At 64.0% G+C, this 22,709-nt stretch overlaps 4 protein-coding genes across 8 annotated transcripts in view; all 4 read right to left on the bottom strand.

The window, feature by feature from the left end:
* Positions 1–755: 755 nt before the first annotated feature.
* LOC119142267 (ras GTPase-activating protein 4-like) lies at positions 756–10,558 on the bottom strand. Of its 2 annotated transcripts, XM_037375026.1 has the most exons (20): positions 10,444–10,558; positions 6,427–6,483; positions 5,962–6,075; positions 5,552–5,613; positions 5,305–5,434; positions 4,927–5,008; positions 4,619–4,750; positions 4,446–4,537; positions 4,068–4,191; positions 3,817–3,970; positions 3,412–3,476; positions 2,966–3,078; positions 2,709–2,895; positions 2,287–2,424; positions 1,848–2,159; positions 1,628–1,765; positions 1,411–1,546; positions 1,209–1,329; positions 1,075–1,133; positions 756–941 (listed from the first exon to the last, which is right to left on the bottom strand). In XM_037375026.1, exons 1-20 carry the CDS (start codon positions 10,506–10,508, stop codon positions 820–822), a joined length of 2,403 nt encoding a protein of 800 aa, XP_037230923.1. In that variant the 5' UTR covers positions 10,509–10,558; the 3' UTR covers positions 756–819. The 2 variants fall into 2 exon arrangements, 1 of the variants encoding a protein (XP_037230923.1); XR_005102205.1 differs by lacking the exon at positions 756–941 and having other exon boundaries at positions 1,663–1,765.
* Positions 10,559–12,860: 2,302 nt separating this feature from the next.
* UPK3BL2 (uroplakin 3B like 2) lies at positions 12,861–15,669 on the bottom strand. The gene is made up of 6 exons (XM_037400681.1): positions 15,005–15,669; positions 14,415–14,558; positions 14,077–14,308; positions 13,911–13,987; positions 13,294–13,420; positions 12,861–13,165 (listed from the first exon to the last, which is right to left on the bottom strand). Exons 1-6 carry the CDS (start codon positions 15,048–15,050, stop codon positions 13,060–13,062), a joined length of 732 nt encoding a protein of 243 aa, XP_037256578.1. The 5' UTR covers positions 15,051–15,669; the 3' UTR covers positions 12,861–13,059.
* Positions 15,670–16,054: 385 nt separating this feature from the next.
* Positions 16,055–17,279, bottom strand: LOC119154073 (uroplakin-3b-like). Its single transcript, XM_037401251.1, has 4 exons — positions 17,222–17,279; positions 16,806–16,955; positions 16,490–16,709; positions 16,055–16,391 (listed from the first exon to the last, which is right to left on the bottom strand). The coding sequence occupies exons 1-4, from the start codon at positions 17,277–17,279 to the stop codon at positions 16,055–16,057; spliced, it is 765 nt and encodes a 254-aa protein (XP_037257148.1).
* A 3,430-nt stretch (positions 17,280–20,709) lies between these two features.
* DTX2 (deltex E3 ubiquitin ligase 2) overlaps positions 20,710–22,709 on the bottom strand; it is a 39,329-nt gene continuing 37,329 nt past the window's right edge. For 3 of the 4 annotated variants that reach the window (XM_037375023.1, XM_037375024.1, XM_037375025.1), the window contains 3 exons: positions 22,490–22,651; positions 21,702–21,791; positions 20,726–21,066 (listed from right to left, as the gene is read on the bottom strand). In XM_037375023.1, coding sequence (XP_037230920.1) covers positions 20,842–21,066; positions 21,702–21,791; positions 22,490–22,651 — 477 coding nt within the window. In that variant the 3' untranslated portion in view covers positions 20,726–20,841. Of the gene's footprint in view, positions 21,067–21,701; positions 21,792–22,489; positions 22,652–22,709 lie in introns of all 4 variants that reach the window. The other variant, XM_037375022.1, reaches the window with a different exon arrangement.

Genomic DNA, 22,709 nt, shown 5'->3' with positions numbered 1-22,709 from the left:
ACTTCCGCCCTCTACCGGCGGCCGCGGCGGCCGCAGCGCCACCAGGCGGCCGGGAGGGCCCCGCCCCAGGCTCGCCCGGTGACGTCACCGTGGGTGACAGCAGAGAGGGGTCAGCGGTGACGCCACGAGTAGCACCACCGCCAGTGATGCCCCCAGCACAGCCACCAGTGATGCCACCAGCAGGACACCAGAAATGGCACCCACCGGGCCATCAGTGATGCCACCACTGCCACCAGAAATGGTGCCCGCAGAGCCACCAGTGATTCCACCCACCACCAGCACCGCCACCAGAAATGGCACCCACAGGACTGTCAGTGATGTCCCCAGTGCCACAACCAGTAGCACCACTAGTGATGCCACCATTGCCACCACCAGCACTGCCACCTGCAGAGCCACCATTGATGCCACCACTGCCACCAGCAGAACATCAGAAATGGCACCTGCAGAGCCACCGGTAGGGCACCAGAAATGGTGCCCAGAGCCACCAGTGATGCCACCACTGCCACCAGCACAGCCACCAGAAATGGTGCCCGCAGAGCCACCAGTGATTCCACCCACCACCAGCACGGCCACCAGAAATGGCACCCGCAGGGCCATCAGCGCTGTCACCAGTGTCACCACCAGTAGCACTACCAGTGCTGCCACTGATGCCACCAGCAGTGCTTTGGCCTGTCCCCCAGTGCCACCCGCCCCGAGCCACCAGTGCCCATCCCTGTGGCCACCAGCATCCCCCCCAGAGAGGGATAGGACAGGGCTGCAGGGTACAAAGTGCCTTTATTGCCACCGTGGCGGTGCCCGAGGCGTGGGGACCCCGACCCCTCATGTCTGCAGCTGCAGCAGGGTGGGTGCGGGGGGCGCGGGGGGCTGCGCCCGGCGGTGACAGCCCTCCAGGTCCCCCAGCACCCCGAAGAGCCGGCGCAGCCCCTCAGGCAGTGGGGTGTCTGCAGTGGGAGGGAGCACCAGTGAGACCCCCAACCACCGCAGCGCCCCGCCCCCCCCCGGCAGTTCTGGGGACCCGTCCCAACCACAGCATCCCCCAGGGGGTCCCCAAAACGCCCCCCACCCCAAACCTACCTTCATCCCGGGGGCCATTTTGGGCGTCCTCCAGCTCCAGCAGCTCCCAGTACTTTTCCCTGGGGAGAGGAGAGGGGTGGGCTTTTGGCTGGGGAGGGGTGCAGGGGATCTCCCCGGTGCGGGGGGGGGCTCACCTGAGGGTCCCTTGGAGGCCCTGGAGATGATGGAAGAGTCGCTGCGCCTCAGCCGCGGGGTCCAGGGGGTCACTCCAGTCATGCAGGGTGACACCATGCCGGGTCCGGTCGCACCCCAGCCCTGGGGCGGGGGGCAGCAGGCTGACGCCATGAGGGGACACCCCCAGCACCCCTGTGGGGTCCCGAGACCCCCACCCCATACCTGTCCTCTCCTTCTGGTGGCAGCAGCTCCACTTGTCCCCACGGAAGACGCCGGGGTGGTAGGCGCGGAGCACGCGGGGGTTGTTGACGCACACCTTGCGCAGGGCTGACAGCCACTGGTTTAGCTCGTTGACGCACTGGGGTGGTGTGGGGTGTGTGGTGAGGGGGCGGTCCCGGGCTGTGAGTCCCCTCAGCGTGCCCCCACATCCCCGTCCCACCTTGCACTGGAGGTAGGCTGTCTCCTGTTGCCCACCTGCACCCGTGTAGACCACCTGCATGACGTGGGAGCTCCCGAAGCTCTTCTCCTCCACCTTCTCAGCCGCCAGGATGTCGGCCAGGGCGATGGTGCCGCTGCGCTAATGGGGGGGGAGACGGATGACACAGGGGGGTCAGTGACGTCCCTTCACCCCCCTACCCAGCCCCTCAGCACCCTCCTACCTCCGCGCCGGGGCTCTTGCCAAAGCTGAGGGCCTCCCCGGTGAGGCAGAAGTGGAGCTTCTTGGCGGCGGTGGGCAGCAGTGGCCCCTTGCCCCGCGTCTTGTGGACAAAGAGCGGCCCCTCCTTCACCACCGTGCGGGGGGGGTCCAGCGGCCGCCCCTCACCTTCCTCCTCTTCCTCCATCTCCACCAGCCGGGTGATGAAGTCCTTCATCTGGGCAATGCCCTGCTGCAGGGCGGGCAGCAGCGGGGCCAGCCAGACCTCCTTGGCCCGCCCGGCCGCTGGCTCCATGTTGCCCACCATCTGGATGGCCTGGAGACCCCCAGCGTGGCGGTGTCACCGGCGGCAGACCCAGCCCTCCCCAGTGGGAAGCAGCCAGGCACCTCGAACACCACACCTGGGTGACAGCACCCCCCTTGGTGTCCCCCTCCTGTCCCACCTTGGCCAGCAGCAGCAGCGTGCGGCTGGTGCGTGCGTCGGCGTGTGTCTCCCGCAGGTGGAAGAGCTTGGGGGTCATGATGGCCGGTGAGAAGAAGCGGAGGCAGAGGAAGCTGGTGACTGCCACAAACTTGATGTGCTGTGGCCAGCCGAGGTGGTGGGTGACACGTGAGAGTCTGTCCCGACAAGGGACATCCTGGGGCACCACTACATCGATGCGCCAGGGACGTGGGGGCTGGCTTCCAGCACCAGCGTTGCCGTGTGGGTGCAGCACAGCCCCGCTGTCCCCCTGTGACCCATCCCTGGGGGGCTGCCCCCATGCCCAACAGGAGACCCCACCAACCAACACTGGGGACTGCACCCAGTGTCCCCTGGGGACATCCCAGTTTGACCCACCCGGTCCATCCCCTGTCGCATCCCAACCTGGTGCTGGGGGAAGCGCTCCTCGACGCGCTGGAAGAGCTGCCGGAAAGCGGCACGGATGACAGGGGGACACGCTGGCACCGACTTGTCGATGGCGTCCAGCAGCTCACCCAGGTAGGACTGGAGGTGCTGGCGGCCCTGCTCGATCACCTCCCCCTCCGTCTGCACCCGGTGCAGCCCTGAGCACCTGCGGGCACCGGCACCGTCAGCCGCATGGCCGGGGACCCCCGTGCCCCACCGCCCCGCGTGCCCCTTACCCGGTGTCTTTGACCTCCACCTTGCCAGGGTCGAGCTCCACGTGCTTCTTCTCCTCGAACACGCGGGTGATGGTGGGTCCCAGGACAGCATGCAGGTACGGCATCCCTGTCACCTGCCGAGGCAGTGCGCAGGGAACAGTGACGGGGGGCACAGCCACAGGTTTGGCACCCCGACACCCGTGGAATCCCTGATAGGGGTCACCCAAGGAACTCTGAGCAGCCTGGGCTGGTGGAAGGGGTCCCTGCCCGTGGCAGAGGGTCAGAACTAGACGATCTTGAAGGTCCCTTCCAACCCAAACCCTTCTGTGACTTTCTCCAACCTATCAGCCCCAGAGGAAGATACAGACCCACCAGCCCTCCCAGTAGTCCCCTTGGGAACTGGACCCCATAGGGACAGCCCGGAGAGAGGGTGACCTGGGAAGAGCAGGTTTCGGGCAGTGTGGCACCTTGAGGAAGGACTCCATTGACTTTGAGGCCAGTGAGTTGCTCCGGAACAAAGTGTTGGGCTCGCCTGCAAAACAGGAGGGGGTCTGTGGCCTGGGGGACAGCCACAGGTCACCCACCCATGGGGCAGCTGCAGTCGTGGGGGTCGTTCACAGGGGCTGCGCCCTCCATCCCAGCCATTTCCGTGGGATTTCCTAACCTCAAAGCACTGGCTCCCCCACCAACCACAGCCAGCATCAGCCCACCAGTTGCTTGGGGTGAACCCAACAGATTCCCACATGGAACACAGCATGATGGTTGAACCTGAACTGTCACCCCCAAAAAAAATCACCACGCAAGGTCTCGGAGGTTTCGCAGCCCCAGGAGATGGTTGGAAGCCTCTGGCTCTGATCCCGCTCCAGCCTTACAGGGCTTGGCCAGCTCCAGCTCGAAGAGCAGGTCCAGGAACTCCTTGACCAGCCCTTGGCCCAGGAAGAGTTTGACCAAGTTGACGGCGACCTCCTGCCGGCACTCGGCCGTGGTGGTTTCATCCAGGAGGGTGACCAGGTGCACTTGGCCATCCTGGTGGGGAAAGGCACCGCGATGTGACGGCTCGAGGGAGACCCATGCCCCAGCAGAGAGCCAGAGGGAGGCGGGTGCCCCAGCATGGACCCCTCACCTGGCGCCCCGACTTCACCTCCTGGCACAGGAGCTGGACCAGGGGCTGGTAGCAGTGGGAGGGCAGCACCGTCTCGTCCCGCAGCCGTACCTGCAGCTGCAGCGAGCCCAGGCTGCCTCGGCCCCTGCAGGAGCACAGCGCGGGTGGGAGAGGGATGGAGAAATACTTCACCAAGCTGGAGGTGGCCCAACAGCCCGGGAAAGCCGGAGCAGGCAGGTGGGGCAGCCCTGCACTTGCCCCTTCCTCCCAGACAAGGGCATTTCCAGGAGCTGCCCCTCCAAAGGGAAGATGCTTCCTGGGAATAACCCCCTCCCCAATGCCCCTGTGGGCACCGGGACCACCCCTGGCACATCCCAACAACCCTGTGCCGACACTCACTCGTCCTCCCTCGGCTTGGACTTGTCCGGCCGCAGTCGGAACCAGCCCTCCTCCTGCCCGGCCGCCTCCAGCCCCTGGATGCTGAACACCACCTGGGAGGGGGAGGCAGGAGGGTGCTGGGTGGGCAGCCAGGCAGGCTCCCTGGCAGCGCCGGCGGGGTCTGGGGGGCTCACCTTGCCCAGGAAGTCATTCCTGCCGACGAGGTCCCAGTCCCACACCTCCACGCACAGCTTCTCCCCGGCGGGCTCCGCCAGCTCGAACTCGAAGGTCTCGTTCCAGCGGGGGTAGCAGGATTTCTTAACCACCTGCAAAGGCAACGGCTTCATCCCCCCGCACTGGGTGGATCCGACACCCCCCTGGGGACACCAAGCTGGGCACGCTGGGGGACAGGGATGGCTCCTGGCCGAGGTCTGGGCTTGCCAGGAGGATGATTTCACTTGCAGCACGTTGGGGGATCACGATAAACTGAAGTCACACTCACGGTGCTCTCCTGCGCCTTCCCGTTGTAGCGCAGGCGGACGAAGGGGTCAGAGGCGCCGTTCCGGTCCTTCCTGGCCAAATCCCTGCCAAGAGGAGGGGGAATTTGCCAGCAACCTCCCAATATACCTGCAGGCACCTGCTCCCCTCATCGGTTCCCCAGCACGTCGAGATTCACGCCCTAAGGACCGGCAGGTGAGGTGGAACCTGTCTCAGGACCCCCGTCAGCTGCTGGGTGGTGGGGAGGATGCTCTGCCCCCAAGGGAGGATAGCTAAGAAAACCGATACGGTGGGGAAACTGAGTCACGGAGCAGCCAGGACTCACCATAGGTGTCCCAGCTGCACACACAGCCCCCTGTGACGCCCTGTGTCCCCTCCTCACCTGGCCTCCAGCACAGTGCAGCGCAGCCGCCGGCTGCCCTGGCTCCCCAGGACCTCCACCCGCAGGTGGATCTCCCCCTGCACCTCCTCGTCAGGGTCCACCTCACTGAGGCTCACCCAGCCACTGTAGCCTGTAGGAAAAGGGGACACCCTCATGGGGGGGTCGCTGGGGGAGCCCTTGGGACCGGCTCCTCATGGGCTGGGAGACAGGTCCCCACTGGGATCCCCGCAGCCACCCATCCCCCTACCCTTGGGGTGCTCCGCCAGCATGTCCCGGGTGATGCAGACCTTCCCAATAACATCATCGCGGCTGGAAAACAAAAACCGGGAGCAGGACATGGTGTGGGATGGCAGCCCACCTGCTGCGCCAGGCCCAGCAGGACACGTGTCGGGGGCAGAAAGGGTGCCCGGGTGTCCTGGGCTGGGGCCACCACGGTGTGTCTGTCCCCATGGAGCGCATCAGCCACCCTTTGCTGCCAGCTGGAGAATAACCTCAAGAAATAGTTTCACCCATTTGTGTCCCAAAACCCCAAGCCAGCACGGCCAGGTGTGGATTCTGTGGTGCCTACAGTGGGGTTGAGCATGCAGGCAGCCAAAGCCACCAGCCTCCAGTTCCCCACCCCGAGCCCCCACCGCCCCACAGCTGACCTGCCCGTACCTGAGCGCATCCTCGTCCATGACGTAGATGGAGATGCTGTGAAAGGTGGGCTGGAGGTGCACCTCGTATTCCTCCCCCCAGAACGGGGACAGCGTTTTCCACACCGTGGCAGTCCTGTGGGGCAGACAGCACCGGTGATGGGGGACATGGGGCACTCCCCAGCCCTGTGAGCTTCCCAGCTTTTTGTGACACACAGCTGGAGCAGCAGCCACAGTTTTGAACCATCAGCTGGGGCAGGCGATGGGTCTCCATCCCTGTCTTGTAGCTCTGGGCTGGCAAGATGTTGGAGGTGGCCACAAGATGTTAGACATCACAGCCTGTATCTGGAGGAGTGGCTCAGCCCAAAGCAGGGAATAATAATAAATAATAAAAATAATATTGTACCTGCTGCAGGGTAGATGGAGGGACCTGCCAGGAGCCAGGTGTGCAGGTTTGGGGACCAGCCAGGGACATGGAGCCACTCACCTGATGATGGCCTCATCGTCGATCTTCACGATGCAGTACGGGTCGCTGCTCCCCGTGCTAGAAGGACACGGCACAGCTCTGTCACCACCAGCAGCCACAGCCCTGGCCCCCTACCCCAGCCCTGGGGGCTCACGTGGTCGTGGGCAGCCAAAGCCTTCAGCCCTGGCGAGCCCCACTGGAGAGGGGGGACCTCGCAGGTGCCTCTTGTGGGGACACACACCAAGGCTATGGGGTGCTGGGGTCCAGAGGCAGCCCCAGAAGCCAGAGCCTTCAGCAGATGGATTTGGCCAAGGCTGCAGGCACGTGGTGAACCCAGCTTTGCTCCCAGCCCAGGGAAACACATCCCTGACTGTGTCCGGCCACCGCATCCCGCTGGCAGCTGCAAGTGGCTTTCCTCTTCCAAATCGGAAGGTGAAGAACAAACAAAACCCACCCTTTCCCTGAAGTGGCTCCAGGCACTGACAGCCCTGTCACACACACTAGCAGCGAGGCCACAGCAGCTTCCTCCAGCCCCAGGGTGCACCCAGCCCCCCGACACCGACGGGGACATCCCTGGAGACACCCCCAGCAATGCAGAGGGTGTGAAGGGCAGGCAGCCCCCACGATGCTCTGACCCCCGCTTCCTCCCCAGACACGACCCGAGTGATGGCTCCTGCTTGCGGCCGCCAAACCAAACCAAAACCAAATCACCATTTTATACCTTATTGCCCCAGTTCATCAGAAACGAGGTGACTCGGCTGCAGGCAGGGGTGGGTGGGGGCTCCGGCCGGAGGCAGAGGAGCCAGCAGGACCCGGGTGCTGGCCAAGAGGGTGGAAAGGTTGTGGCTCCCGTCCCGCAGGCAACCGGCACTGGGCAGCCCACGCTGAGCACGGTTACTCATCAACACCACCCCGGCATCATCCCCCAGCCAGCCACGAGCATCCCGGAGCAGGGGGGAGCACACAGGTGGGGATCTGGGGACCCCAAACACCGAGTGACTTCCCCACCCCAACACCAGGGAGGCTGAGAGGCAGGCACTGGGGGGATTCAAAGGGCGCCCCCCTGCCCTGGAAAGCATGGCTGTGGGGGGTTTCTCCAGGCTGTGCATCCCGGGCACTGCGCTAGCATCCCCATCCCCAGGCACAGGATGGGGGCCACATTCTGGGCCACAGGTGGTGCTGGCAGCAGGAGGGTTGCTAAGAGCAGCTCTCTACCTGCCTGCTCCCGTCTCCAGCCACACTCTGGAGAGGTTTTTACGAGAGCGGTGGATGAAGGACCATTAACGAGCCTGCTGCTGACATTTCCTACCTTATGCAAACCATCAAGCGGGCAGGGAGCAGGCAGGCAGAAAGGGAACATCTGCCTGCCCGAGCCGTGCCCAGCAACGTGGGGCAGGCGTCAGATGGGAGCTGCTTCCACACCAGCAGGAAAACCTTGTCCCCAACATGGGGCCATTTTGAGCACACGTGCTGCTTCACATCCCCTGGGGCACAGGGTACCCCAAAGCTGCCCTGCAGTATCTGGGTATCACAGGGATTAAAGCGCAGGGCTGCCAAAAACTGTCCACGGGCTGCAGGAAGCCTCCGATCTGCATCCCATGGGATGAACCCCCCACTCCAAAGGGAACCCAGCACTGGGTGACACGGTCTGCCTGGCGTTGACATCCCTGCAGGCTCACCAGTGCCCAGGAGATGTCAGGGGAAGAGACTGATGAGGTTTGCAGGCTCTTGGCAGGCGCTGGGCATCCTGCTGACGCCTCCGCAGAGCACGGCTGGCTTTGGCCACCTGCCCCGGCCCCCCCGCACTGGCACGGGCCACTGCAGGAGGCAAGGCGGGGGGGCTGGCACGGGGAAGGAGCTAAGAAAGGGGAAGGTCAGGCTTTAAAAAGAGGAAATGAAGACTGAAACTTTAAAGATTGATAGTGTTGTATAAACTAGGTGGGGGGGGTGGGGGACGACGGGGAATAAACATGCACTCGCTGCTGGCACCCATCCAGGTGGGCTGAGGCATGGAGTTTGCAATTAAAAACTCACTGGTGTAGAGAGCGGCACTGCTTTGCCCAGCCCTCAGGGGGTGGGAGCAATAAAATAAAATAAAGTATATAATTTCCCTTGCTTTCCTGCAACGAAATCCTCCTGCAGGGGAGGATTTTGCAGCGCTCAGCTAGGAAGGTGTTAGTGTTCCCACTGTGTCCTGGGCTGGGGGACAGAAGCCCACCCAGGGCTGAGCTGGAGCGGCTGCCGCAGTCCCAGTGTTTTGGCCCCGGAGCTGGGCAGTGACGCGCTGGCCGGGAAAACCTGCGGCGGGTTTCCTGCCTCTTTATGGGCATTGCACGGCTGCACTGTGCCAAGCCCTGCGCTAGGCGGGCGCTGGCTTGGAAGGAAAAGCAAAGAGCCGCTCTTCGGCAGCGGGAGGAGGTGGGAATCCCGTGGGCACAGCGAGCCGGGAGCCTGGCACCGAGCCTGACCCCCACCGATATCACAGGGCTACTGCCGGGGCAGAGGAAGGGGCTGCCGGTGGCCCAGCAGCAGCACCAGGGGTCCCAAACCACAGTGACATCGGCCAAATCCTGCTCCTGCAACCCCCTGTGCTGAATCCTGCAGGGGCTGGGGGACCCCACGGGGGTTTGGGTGTGCCACATCGCCTATGGGTGCTGCAAGCAGGATCTGACCCACAAACACAGCCGGGGCCACCGCTGACACCCCACAGAGGGATTTCCCTTAGGGAAACCAGCAGCAATCCCAAAGGCTGTGCCAGGGCAGACAGGGGAACGGGATCTCAGCAGCCCCTGTCCCCAGAGAGGGGGACAGCGGCCATCCACGGCCAAGGTCAGGCGGCGGAGCGGGATCCAGCGCTCGGGTTTCCCTCCCTGCTGGGGCAGCCACTCTCCCTGCCCAAAGCCACCGTGTCCCAAAGCCACCGTGTCCCAAAGCCACCGGGCTGGAAAGCTCCGCACAAGGTGTTACCGCATGGCTGAGCCCGAAAACCAGAGCTTCCGAAAATCCAGAGCCTGCCTGCACTGGGTCAAGCTCCCAGCATGGAGTTATGCCAAGGGATTTAAAAATCAGGCCCTGACACATGGGATTTAAAAAAAAGAAGAAGAAGGGGAAAAAAAAAAAAAAAAAAGTCATGTTTCTTTCCTTGTTTATCCTCTTTTTCCATGATGGCTGCAGGGAGTTTTGCTGGTTTTCCGGCAGCCCTGACCCTGCCTGGCTGCCGAGTGCTTCTCAACAGCCTCCCAGTGCCCTAGAAGCTGGGGACCACCCCGATGCTGCCCTCCTGTCCCACCCCGACACTGTCCCACATCCCACCCCCCAGGATCAGAGCGACCGGGATAACGCTGGGACACACAGGCAGCCCTTAGGGAGCTGCCAAGGAGGGAGAGCCCAACCCAGGGGGCTGCCAGCAGAGCCCCCCAGACCACAGCAGGGTGGGCTTGAGGGAGGTGCTGGGAACAGAGTGGTGGCCAGGGGTCAGAGCCCAGGGATCATCCCTGCTCCTTTTGCGGGATGGCTGTACCGGGGGTCCTGCTTCGTGTCCAGGGGTGCCTGCAAAGGACCCAGCTCCAGGTGGGGCACGGTGCATGGTGGGGGCAGCACAGGGGGAGCCCCCCAACACGGGAACACTGCTTGGGGTACCCTAAAGTGCTGCTGGGGGCACCACACAGCACAGGTTGGGAACCTCAGAGCCATCCCAGAGGGTGTCCCCAGATCAGGGGGGATATGACAGCTCCTGAGGGAGCCACCCAAAGCCATCCTGGGGGGGAACCCTCAAAGCAAGGGGGACCCCAAAGCAAGGGGGACACCCCCAGAGCCATCCTGGGGGGAGCCCCCAAAGCACAGGCACTGGTGGGAGAACCCCAAGCCATTCCAGGTGAGCCCCCAGAGCTGGGGGGACACCCCCAAGCCAACCCAGAGGTGGTGTCCTCAAAGCACAGGGACCTGTTGGGGGTCCCTCTGGCAGCACTCCCGGGGCAGGGGGGCTCCCTCCGGAAGCTGCCTCCCCCAACCCCCTCCCGGCCCCCCGGGGGCACTCACATGTCCTTGGCGGGCAGGTTCCTGCCCTCCACGATGCGGATGGAGAGCGCGCTCCGCCGGGCCATGGCGGGCGGGCGGCCGAGCCGAGCCTCGAACCCGCCGTCACCCAGCTCCGCGCCCATGTGCGGGCCGGCGCCGCCAGCCGCCAATCAGCGCTGGGGGCGGAGCAAGGGGCGTGACCAGAAGCCATTCTCCGGTGGCGATTGGGTGATTAGATTCAGCTGCCTGCCAAGGGGTGGAGCCTGTGTGGCAATGGGCGTGGCTAAGGCGGCAATGGGCGTGGGTAGGGTGGGAGTAGGCGTGGCTAAGACGGCGGGGGCGGGGTCCCGTGGGGCCGGGGACACGCCACGCTGCCGGGGGTCCCGCCGGTCCCCCCCCCGCTCCGGGCCGCCCCCAGCCCCCGGGGACCGGCCGCAGCCCCAGGGCGGTGCAGCCCCGGCGGGGGTCGGCCCGGCGCCCCGCCTGCGGTGGCCGTTAAGGACCGGACCCACAGTGGGTCCTCGCTGTCCCCCACGACCCTGGGGGGTGCCGCCCGCGCCCCGCGCCCCCGGAGCCCACCCCTTTCTGGCTTTTTAACCCCGTATTATTTTTTGTTTTAAAGCCCTGCGCCCCGCGGCTGCAGCACCCCCGGAGGGACCAGTGGCATTTCTGGGGGTCTTGGGCCGTAAATACGGGGAGGGGGACAGACATGGGGGGGGGGGCGCCCCTCCTGCGGGACCTCCCCCGGCCCGAGCACTCCCCCAGCACGCAGAGCTGGGGCTCAGGGCCGTGCCAGCAGGAACCCAGGCCTTGGCATTTGCGCCCGGCTGCCACGGGGACACCCTGGGGACGCCCTGGGGACACTGGCAACACACTGGGGACATGCTGGGGTCACGTTGGGGACATGTTTGGGGACACTACAGGGACACACTGGGGACACACTGGGGACCCCATGGGGACACATTGGGGGCACTGTGGGTACATGCTTGGGGACACTATCGGACACTCTGGGGACACCATGGAGACACTGTGGTGACACACTGGGGACATGCTGGAGTCACACTGGGGACCCTATGGGGACCCTGTGGACATGCTTGGGGACACACTGGGGACCCCATGGGGACACGCTGCCTCTCCACCTGCCCTGCACAGGGCGACAAGGCGCAGTCCCCTGTCACCGTCGTGTGGCAGCTGCTGCCCTGCACGCTGGGGGTGCCACGTGTCCCACCTCCAGCAGCACCCATGTGATGGGGACAAGTCCCCCCGGCCTCTGGAAGCCACTTTAGGGGTGAGATGGGTGTTTCATTCTGGGGGACGGGGGGTGGGACACTGGGGGGACACGGGTGGGACGGATGAAATCGACCCTTGGCTGGGCCCCAGCGGGTCTCCGCAGGGATCGGTGGCTGGATTTGCTCCGTTTTCCTTGGCTGGGCTCCAGGGAGGCAGCTCCTGGCAGGGCAGCTGGGGGGGCAGGTTGCTACCCCCCACCCCCACCCACTCATCCCCCCCCCTCCAAGCAGCACAAGGACGCTGCAGTGAGGGCGCTGTGACCGGGGATCGGTATAAATGTGATGCTGCCCTTTGCACAGCGCCCACGGAAAAATACCGGGGCTGGGGGGGTGGGGTGTTGATGTATGTACATGCCTATGACATATATATGTATATACATACTGCCCTGACTCCACTCAAAGGGGGGCACGGCCACCCTGCAGCGCTCTCGGCACCAGCAGGGTCTCATCCTGCCCGGGCTGTGGGATCAGGGCACCACGACCCCTGTGCAGGATCGGGAATGCTGTATCAGCCCCCCCTGCCCCAGCCCCTGGCACAGGATCAGGCCCACCACAGCCCACTCCCCACCAGACAGGATCAGGGACCCCCCTCCGGTGCAGGATCAGGCCCTGGGCTGCCGGTCCCCCCTTGCCATCTCGTGGGTAGTGGGGGAACATCAGCAGCACCCGGGAAGGATCAGGCCAGCTCTGGCTGGGGGGGACCCTCCTCTGGGTTTGGGGCAGGGAGGAATTGCTGCGGGGTGAAGGGAAACAGGGAGAAACACCCCCCTATACTCCCCCGACCCCCCCTGCCCCCTGCTGGGGGCATTTCTGTGCCACTCACGCCAGCGCTGGGGCTGTTGGGGGGTCCGGCTCCCCTCACTGCCTGGCACCCCAGGGGACCTTCCTCTGTTCACAGTGGGCACAGGTGGCACCGCAAGCTCCGAGCTGGGGGGGAAAATGCTTCCCCCACTCCAGAGCATCCCTGGCTGCATCCCACCCCGGGAGGCAGCCACCCCCCACCCAGGGACGGGGCTCACAGCCCTGTGTGGGGGCACAGGGATGGGGCCACGGGGCTTTTCCCAGGGGCTGGGAAGGCAGCAAGGTTTCGGTGGGTGCCATTCCTGGGGGGGTCACCAAGGGGAGGCAGAGGCTGGGCACAAAGCACACGGAAAGGCCTTTAATCCGCTCCTTCGCAGCTCCCCAGGGCCCCCCCTCCCTACGTGCTGGCGGTGCCCCTGCGGTGGGCACCGTGCCACCCGCTCCGGTGGTGCCATCCCGAGGGCACCCAAGGGCACATGGGATGGCGGGAGCAGGTGGGGAGGTGGGGTGGGGGGCTGCGGGGGGACATTGGGGGCCATGGGGGGGCTCAGAGCCGTGCAGCCGGCTGGTCGTAGACGTGGTGGGTGTTGTACCGCTGCACTGTCACTGCCTCCGGCTTGCTGAAGGTGCTGCTGCCGCCACAGGTGTCTGAGCTGGGGAGGGAAGGGGGGGTGAGGGGCGAGGGTGGGGGCCCAGGGTGCCGGTGTCACCCTCTGACACTGGTCCCATATGCCCAGCACCCATCCTGGGAGGTGCGGCGGGACACGGGGGCGGCACTCACCCCAAGACCAGCATGGCCAGCAGGCCAGCCAGCAGGATGGCGAAGAGGATGGAGAGGATAGAGGTGATGGCGATCATGCTGGCGCTGTGCCCGCTGCCCGTGGTGGGGATGCTGCTGGGTGACTGGGCTGGGGAGAAAGCGGGAGGGGAGCAAGTGGGACGCACCTGGGGGCAGCGCAGGGGGCTCGGCCAGGTCACGGGGTGTCTGTGTGCAGTTGCAGTGTGCAATCGCACCATGCAAATGCAGTGTGCAAACACTGTGGGCAATCCCACCGTTCAAACGGATGGTGCAAATCCAATGTGCAACTGCACCGTGCAATTGCACCGTGCAAATGCGATATGCAGTGGTAGCGTGCAAACACGCCGTGCAAAAGCTCGGTGTGAACGCCATGTGCAATTGCACTGTGCAAACAGCACGAGCCATCGCACGGTGCCACCGCACCCCGGCAGGACCCGCAGCAGTGCCCTGCCTCAGTTTCCCCAGCCGCTCACAGGAGCGCTGCACCCCCAGCCGCTGGTGCTCGGTGCGCAGCCCCCCAGGACCACCCCACACCCTGTCCACACTTGGGGGCTGTGGGATGGGGGCAAGGGGCAGGATGAGCCCCCTGGCAGCGGTACCTGTCCTCAGGGTGATGGGTTCCGACCAGGCTGTCTCTGCCACGGGCTCGGAGCCCTCCAGGGCAAGGAACTTCACCCTGGGAGGGGAAGGGAGGTTGGCCATGGTCCGGCGAGCTGGGGGGCTGCCAGCAGGCCCGGGGGGGCACGTCCCCATAAGCAGGCTCACCGGTATGGCCCAGGGCCGGGCAGGGGGCCGTTGCAGGTGGGTCTGTTCTCAGCCCTGGTGCAGCTGGTCTCGCTGCCCACACGCAGCACCGTGATGTCCCCGGGTTTTTTGGGGCAGGGGTAGTGCAGGAGGGTGCTGTTGAGGGTCATGTAGGCAGGGGCGGTGGTGGGGAAGCCCTGGAATGCCCTCTCGGGGGTCCCTGGCTCCACGCTGTTGTTGAAGTCGGGTACGGCTGCAGGGATGGGGATGGGGGTGAGGAGGGAGCAGGGGGGCGCGGGGAGCCCTGCGCACAGCCCTGCCCTGGCTGCTCCCCCGGGGCCTTGCTGCAGCCCACCTACCCTTGGGGACGGCCACCACCAGCCAGATGACGGCATCGTCTCGCACATTGAAGACACAGCGGGGCTGCTCCAGCACGAAGGTGGAGGTGGTCTTCAGGCCCCCCAGAGGCAGTGTGGCCAGGGTCGGACTGTACTCGAGTGTCTCTGCGGTGAGAAACCAAGGGGGTGCAGTGGAGGGCACAGACCCCCCCCCTGCAGCCCTTGACCGGTGGCTCTGACTGGCTGCACCGGTGCTGGGGGCTCGGCGTGGGGATAGGGAGAGGGGGGAGCTGGCCCTGGAGACCCCCGCTCCCCTCCTGCCCTTGGTTTTGGGCTCAGACACGTGATACATGAAGAGGAAAGCAAAGAAATCCCGTGCCACCACCTGGGGAGGGACACCCCTGCGAGACCCCCAGAGGACCCCACGCTGTGCCGGCAGACCCAGGTAGGTGACACCAGGGACAGGAGGGGTGGCACCCAGCATAGGGGGGGCATCAGCTGCCCTAGACCTCAGGCTCCAGGGGGGGTCCTGATGCCCACGCACAGGGGACCCCTGCAAACAGGGGACAGCAGGGACCCCCAGCTCAGCCCGATGGTGTTGGCGGACTCACCCAGGCCGTGGGCTGTTGCCAGGAGCAGGAGGAGCAGCGGGAGCATCGTGTGGGCGCCTGGGTGCCTGGGGTGGGAGTGCAGGCAGCCGGGCTCTGCATCCCCATGGGACCCACCTGCGGCTGCCAACCGCCCACATTCCTGCGCTGGCCGCAGCCCCGTCACAAACAGGTCCAGCTCGTTTCCCCGAGGAGCATTTGTCACGTCCGAGTGCCCACCACTGAGGCGTGCTGAGAACCGCCACGCTCATCGCAAGAGTGGGCTGCAGCTCCCGCCCAGGCAATGGGGCACAGAGTGCCACCCCAGGGGATGCCCACCTGTGGCTCCCTGCACACCCCACCACTGCCACCATGTGCCCCCCTCCAACACCAAGTGCCACACAACCGAGCCTCTGGGTGGTTTGGGGGGGGCCTGGTGCCCCCATCCTCCACAGCCCCACGTGGCCAACGGCCTGGTGAAGGTGGCACCAAGCTGGGTGCCGTGCGAGCCGGGTGGCCGGCACAGGGGGCAACATCCCATGGCCGGGCAAGGAGGAGGCAGCTGCAGATGTCAAGTGAGAATTTACTTAGCAGGGCACAGACCGGGAGGTGGGGGGGCAAAGCAGCCCCGCCCCGGGGGGCTACACCTGCAGCCGGGGGGCCGGGGCTCAGGCAGGGCCGGGGGGATGTGGTGGGTCCTGTAGGACCTGTGGGCGAAGGCGCTCGTCCCCGAATCCCAGCGGCGCAGGGACCCCCACACCTCAGCGCTGCAGGGAGAGAGAAGCAGAGGCGTCAAGTGGGGTCCGTGGGGGTCCCTCAGCCCCTCCCCGTGCTGGCCACCGCCAAGAGGCCCTTTCTCTTTGCCAAACCACCAGTTTAAGGAAAAAAACGCTTTTTAAATCATTAAAACATCTTTGCTCAATCCCTTTGCTGAGGAAGGGGTGTTCTCCCAGGGCCCCCGTGGATGCACCCCCCTCCCCGAAGCCCAGCCCATGTACCCCACGTACCCCACGGCGCCAAGCACTGCGGTGGCCAGCACGGCCCCCAGGCTGGCGAGGATGCAGGCGATGATGACTACGTCGCTGCCACGGCGTGTGGGTGCGGGGTCGATGGTGCTGGGGTGGCTGGCTGGAAGGAGGTGGGATGAGGGATGTGGGGGGGGCACGGGGGGTTCAGGGATGGTGCGATGGAAAGGGGAGGGCGGCCAGGGGAGTTTGGGAATGGCTTTTCCCCTCTGGGTTTTGGGGTGATGGCATAAGGCTGATGCCATGCCGCATGCCAGCACCCCAGCGGGGCAAGTGTGGGGACCCGCAGGACGGCAGTGCCACCGGTACCTCTCGGCAGGAGGATGGGCTCAGACCACCTCGTCTCAGCTTTGGGGCCATGGCAGCCCATCACCAGGAACTTCACCCTGCAGGGTCGGCACGGTGGTGACACGGGGGGTGAGCATGGCCAGGATGGGGAATTACCCCAGCTGGCATCTGGGGGGTTCCATCCTGCCAGCCTCACCTGTAGGGCCCCGGGGAGGGCAGGGGTCCGTTGCAGGGGTCCTGGCTGCCCTGGCCCCCACACGCCGTGTCGCCCCCAACCCGCAGGAGGGCCCAGCCCGGAGCTGAGCAGGCATACGTGGATGCTGCCGTCTCCAGCGTCATGTAGGAGTGGGCGGTGGGCAGCCGCTCGTACAGGGGCACATCAGCCTGCGTCGGGGGGTTTCTGAAGGCGGCCGAGGCTGCGTGGCACAGCCCGGGGGTGAGCGGCTGCGACGGGGGTCCCCCACGTCCCCTTGCCACAGCAGGGAGCATACGCTGGAGCAGCGGGTGCTCACCGTTGGCAAAAGCCACCACCAGCCAAACGGCATCGGAGGCGTTGGTGTGATGGTCAAAGACGCAGCAGGGTCTCTCCAGAGCGAAGGTGGTGGCGGTGAGCTTCCCTGGCAGTGCCGCGGGGGGCACGCGGGGCACGTAGGGCAGGAGGGCTGGGGAAGTGGGCACTGAGCGGGGGGGACCCCATGCTCTGCACCGCTCAGCAAATAAATGCCTGACCCCAGCCCCCATCCGCGTCGGGGTCCACAAATGCCGGTGCTGGCACAGCAAGGGCTCACAGGCGCCAGCACCAGAGGGACCGCACTGGTGTGGGGCCCCCCCAGCCACGCCTGGCCCCGTAACACCCTCCCGGGCACAAACACACTGCAGCCCCTCCAAGCCCCCGTCCCCCTCTGCCCTGTCCCCCCGTGGGAGTCACCCAGGCCTGCGGCTGCGCCCGTCCCAGCCAGCACCAGCAGCACCCGCAGCAGCTCCATGGTGTCGTCCCGCTGGGGCTGGATGTGCCGCCCTGCTCCGCTCACCCCGTCCCACTGCTGAGGGGACGAACCGCCCCACGAGCCCCTGCAGTGGGGACGGCCTGGCCTGGCCAGACCCTCCCAGTCCCACATTCCTGCACCGGCTCTGCCGGCCCGGTGAGACCCCGCGGGCAAAGGGGGCCGGCTGCGCCTCCCAGGTCACCTGCTGGTCCCAGCCCCCCCTGGGGAGCCCTCCCGCGGGACCCCAAGCCAAGGCACCCGAGGGAGCTGCGAGGATGCCGGGCACCAGCCTGCGATGTGAAAGGGGAAACTGAGGCACAGAGGCGGCACCGGAGCCGCGTTCAAGACAGGCTGGCAGAGGTCAAAGCCTTTGTTGGCGCTATGGGGGCAGCTGGGCAAGTGGTCCCGCAAGCCCATTTGCCCCACCGAGACCTGTGGCTCCCTGTGGGTGCCTGGTACCACCCGGCCCCCCAGCCAGTGCGAGGGGTGAGGCCGGGCTGGTTTTGGGTGCAGCCAGCCTTGCCCCGGGGGCAGGAAAGCGCTCCGGAGCCATCACACCCTGGCCTCATCCAAACCCCACGTGTTCTAGGTGAACGGTCCCACCCAGCACCGGGGTGTGGAAGCACCTGAACCGTGGGGCCACCCCACAGTGACACTGCCCCTAGCACCCCCCCTCCTCGCTGGCAGCAAGGCTGGGCCATGGCCCCCCTCCCTGGGGAGAGGCACCCCGAGCCCTTGGGATGGGGATGGGGACAGTGACCCTGGCACGGGAGCTCCCCCACAGCCCGGGAGCCCATCACCACCGCCCCCCCCCGGGTGGCTCTCCACGCGGAGGGGTTTGAGTGCTCCTTCTCCGCTGTTTGTCAAGGGCAGTGGCTGCTCACTCCTGCGTGGGAAGGGATTTTCCGCCCCCCCCCTCCTGAAGGGCTGGGACCGCGCCCCCAGATTAAGTGGAAATGGGGCATTCAAAGATTACAGTCCAGCTGCGGAAGGAAAAAGCAGGCACAGCTGCAGCCTCCATCCCTCCTCCCTCTTGCAGCTGCTGCCTTATCCCCCTGCTCCTACCCAGCAATAGCTGCCTCGGGGTCCCCACCAGCAACAGCTGCCCATGGGGACATGCCAGCCCCCCATCTGCCAGCACAGACCCCTTGGTCATGCCTCCCCACAGGGTGCCAGCGGCAAGGCGAGGGAGGCAGGTTGACGCAGGGGGACAGTGAGTCACAGTTTCAGCTGCCACTATGGGGACGTGAGGCCAGCATACCTGCAGGGTCAAGGCTTGGCTAATAATAACCACCCTGCTGCAAATGAGCCAGCACCGCAGGGGGAAGGGAGAAACCTCCCCCCCCCGGGGTCTCCAGCCCAGGCCAGGGGGACCCAGGTTCTTTGGTCAGACCTGGTCCGGTAGCATTATAAGCACTTATTTTGGGCTCTGTCCCCTCCCGGCCCCAACCAGCCACAGCACTGCGGTCACGATTCACCCTGGAGCTTTCCTCCTCCGCTGGCTGCTACCCCTGCCCCGGGTGTCGAAGCGCCTCCCTGCCCAGCGGTGCCTGAGCGCCCAGCTCTGCTGCTTTCCGCCCCTTTGCTGCCTGCATCCCCCCACCGTGGGGGCCAAGCAGTCTCAGGCCCTGCACAGACACGGCAAGGATTTTAGGAGATGCTTTGTGTCCTCGTGGCAGAAGACGAGACAGCCTGGGATGAGCCACTGAGCCTGGCCAGCTCACACCTCAGTATGCTGGCCCCGGCCCAGCCCAGACATGGGAAGGCTCCAGCCAATTCACATACAAGAGCCTTGGGCCACGCTCAGCAGGAAATTCTTGCTTTGTACAGGGCTGGGTGACCTCTGCTCAATTTTTGCTTCAATTCATTATTTTCACTGCTGAAAGAACATGAGCTGTGCATACAAAACTGAAGCTTAAACGTGAAACCTCTCCCTTTTGTAACTAGGGCAGGAGAGGAGCAGGCACAGCCCACCTGCATAGAGCTCGACAACACACAGACACACACCTACCGCACCCAAGCAGCTTCCACTCTTGCAACATCCCCAAATTTTGCTGGATGTTTGAGGGTTTTCTCCCTAAAGCATGCAGCAAAGGGTAACCAGGAGGCTGCAAGCACAAGATGGGTATTGGGAAAGCTCCAGCCCTTGACAGCTCAAAAAACCCCTTCATTTTTATATTGGCATGACAGAAAGAGAATAATTGCCCCTCTGCTGGCCCAGGACATGCTGATCCCAGGAGGATGCCAAGACAGAGCTACTGGGAAGCACGGCCACATCCCGTCCTGATCTCCTGGGAAGGATGTGAAATGGCAGATAGCACCAGGGCCTCTGATGTGCCCAAGGGATTTGAAGCAGGCAGGGCTCCAGGGACTTGCAGCGGGGGCCAGTGGCCACGGGGAGGGGAACAGCTAGAAACAGCTCTTAGAAAGGCTTCAGCTACCAGGTGACAACACACAGGAAGGCCACCAGGACTGGGGAAACATGGCTTTTGCAAGGAGCTAGCACTTTAATGAGCAGAGCTCACGGCGCAAGGAGCTCTGCCAGCAACCTTGCATGGTGGCCACCACTGGCCAGCCGGCAGCAAGCCAGGGGTGACGGTGGCTGCTGACCGCTGGGCAGCACCAGCAGCACAAATACAAGAGTCTCCTCCTCGCAGAGGCTTTATCAGGCACAAATAGCCTCAAACTGCTGCCATTTCACCCAGGGAGGGGGGAAGAGGAGCAAGTCTTGCCAGAAGTGCTCCAGGACGATAGGAGCAGGGATGGCAGCTCACAGCAAGAGCAGAGGGCTGTGACTGCCCCCAGGACGGACACTGCTGGGTCACCTCTGCCAGCACTGTGGCTGCAGACCACCAGGCTCTGGCAGGCAAAGCACCGACAGGCTGCAACCCCTGACCCCTAGGACCAGCGCCCCACATCCTGCCCCTGCAGAGATTTGTGTTCCTCCAGCAGAGCTGAGCTTTCCCTTCCTTCTCCTGGCTGGATCGAGTGTTCCCAAGCTCCTGGAGCAGGCTGGTCCCCCGGAGAGGGCCACCGAGCGGGGAGGCACCCCAAGCCATCAGGCAGCTTGAAGGCAAAGCAGCGACCTGCTGTGGGAATGCAGTGTTGATCACAACCAAGCAGAGACAGAGGGGCAGGAGGGAGGGGGCTGTGCTGCAAGAGGTGCCTCGGAGACAGGGAGCTGCCGTGTGCTGGAGCGAGGCCCTGGCTTGCTTTCCAGGGGGGTCTAGCGGGAGCGAGACCCACTCCCCATCCCATCCCCAAGCATTACCAGGGCCAGGTCTTGCCTTCACAAGGGGATCTGTCCCCACAGGACTACTGTCCCAGCTGGTCCTGGCTGTGACCATCAACCCCACCCAGAGACACCAGCGCAAGTTCCTACAAGAACACCCCTCCCTCCCCCCCCAAAAAAGAGGCTGTGAAGAGCAGGCAGGGCTCCCGCGGTACAGTGTTATTGCTCAGTGTGACAGGTGGTCAGACACAGGAACTTAAGGCAACAGGAATAAGTGCACTAGGTGGGCCCCCCAGCGCGTGCACGGCACAGCCGGGCCCCCACCCCAGCTCATTGTCTCAGGCAGTCCTCGGTGACGCCCTGCGCGGCCAGCTCCGCCAGCACATTGTCCAGGTAGTTGGGGTCGGGGTAGCCGTGGCCACTCACATTTGTGTCCATCTCCGTCTTGTGGTGGATCTCATTCCACACCACCGTGTTGCTTTCGCCGGTAGTGCTGGAGGTGCCCACTGTGAAAATCAGGCGTCTCTTCCATGCCACCCTCAAAAGCTCCAGAACCTAGAGAAGGAAAAAAACAACAAAGCTGGCCTTCAGCAGCTAGGAGACTTGAGCCATGAAAGCAGTTTGCCAGAAGCTTGACAACCTAAATCCCTGCTGTAGCAGGAGGAAACATAAGATCCCAGCATCAGAAGGGATCTCCCTCCCCTCCTAGTTACCCATGTGGTGGCCCTGATGGGAAGGACAATTCCCTACACACACTGGTCTTCCAGGACTTGAAAAATCCCTTGAAAAATCCCGGTACAAGTTGTGACAAACACACCCACCCGCAGGAAATGGGGATGGGAAGGGTCAAGCAGCCAGACTTCCCGAGCTTGGCAGTTCTCAGTGCCAACCCTTGTAACTGCATAGCCCAACACAGGCCAGGAGCGCCTTCCCAAAAGATCAGACGGGATTTTGTTTAGTAAAGGGATGAACAAGTCTTCACAGTCAAAGCTGCGAAGCAGCAGCAAAGATCCTCACGGGCAGAGTGATTACAGATCCACATAAGGAAGAAACAGCACGGACAACTGCCAAGAAGAGCTGGTTAGTGTCGTGGGGACAGCTCCCAAAAGCCAGCCTGTTGTGCCGATCCACCAACACAGCGCCAAGAGACAACCTGAGAAGGGTGATGTTATCAGGGTCTGGTACCTTACCTTCCTGCCCTTCTCGTTGTCTGGGAGATAACAATAGCGAGGAAAGCCTCTTGCTGTGTACGGCATCCCAGGGTTGGGGTGCTCAGGACCCTGCAACAGATAAGATGTATTTGGCATGGATGTGTCCATCTTCACAGGAGTTGGACAATCTCTCAGCAGCAGGATTTGATGTAGGCCCATGGCAAACCAGCTCTCCATGTAAAAGGAGCAAGGGATTGCTGATAATGAGGTACCTGACTTGTTACGGGACATGTGAGTATTACGGGTCCCCAGAGAGCGGCTTCATGCTGGGATACAAAAAGTCAGCTCTTCAGATTACTTAAAAATCCCACCAAATTACTTATTGATGGGAGACAGCCCCAAACCACAGCTTTTTCCATGTGGTCTGATGACACCCTAAAAAGATCACCCAGCCCAAACCTCTGCAAGCTCACTGCGACCACCGACACCTCAGGCAAGGGCTGTAAAACCAGATGTCGGGATCTCTCCCACCTTGTGAGCATGGGCCAAGCCTCCTCCCTGCTTCACACAGACACGAGCCTTTACTGGAGGTGAAAGGCTGTTGTAGCCCCTGGAGCCACTCAAAGTGAGAATAGATCTCTCACGGAGGGGACCCAAGTCACCTGCACATTGAGGACCAGTCAGTGCAGCTTCTGGCTCCGGGCACCTCAGGCTGCTCAGCGATGGGCTGCCAGCAGGTACTGTACTGGATCCCAACACTTTTCTGGGAGGCTCTCACAGCTCGTACCACCTCAGCAGCCGTTCCTGCGAGCGTGCTGGGCACTCACCTGAATGCCTCTGCTGATGTGATACACAATCTGGATTGTCCCGCAGTCCCTGTGGCCAGGGAGAGACTGGGGGAAAGTGGAGACCTCCATCTTCCCTTTGGGCTGCGTACCAGTTTTCTCTCCATAGATGGTTTTACAAGAGGGACACTGCAAACTTCCATCCTGTGAGGAGAGAGAAGCAGGCATCAGAGCTCCGCAGCCGAGTCACCTGGGCACGGGG

Source organism: Falco rusticolus, chromosome 1 (assembly GCF_015220075.1).
Source record: "Falco rusticolus isolate bFalRus1 chromosome 1, bFalRus1.pri, whole genome shotgun sequence".
NCBI lineage: Eukaryota > Metazoa > Chordata > Aves > Falconiformes > Falconidae > Falco > Falco rusticolus.
The sequence above is the reverse complement of the archived record's forward strand: the minus strand, read 5'-3'. Positions and strand labels throughout refer to the sequence as shown.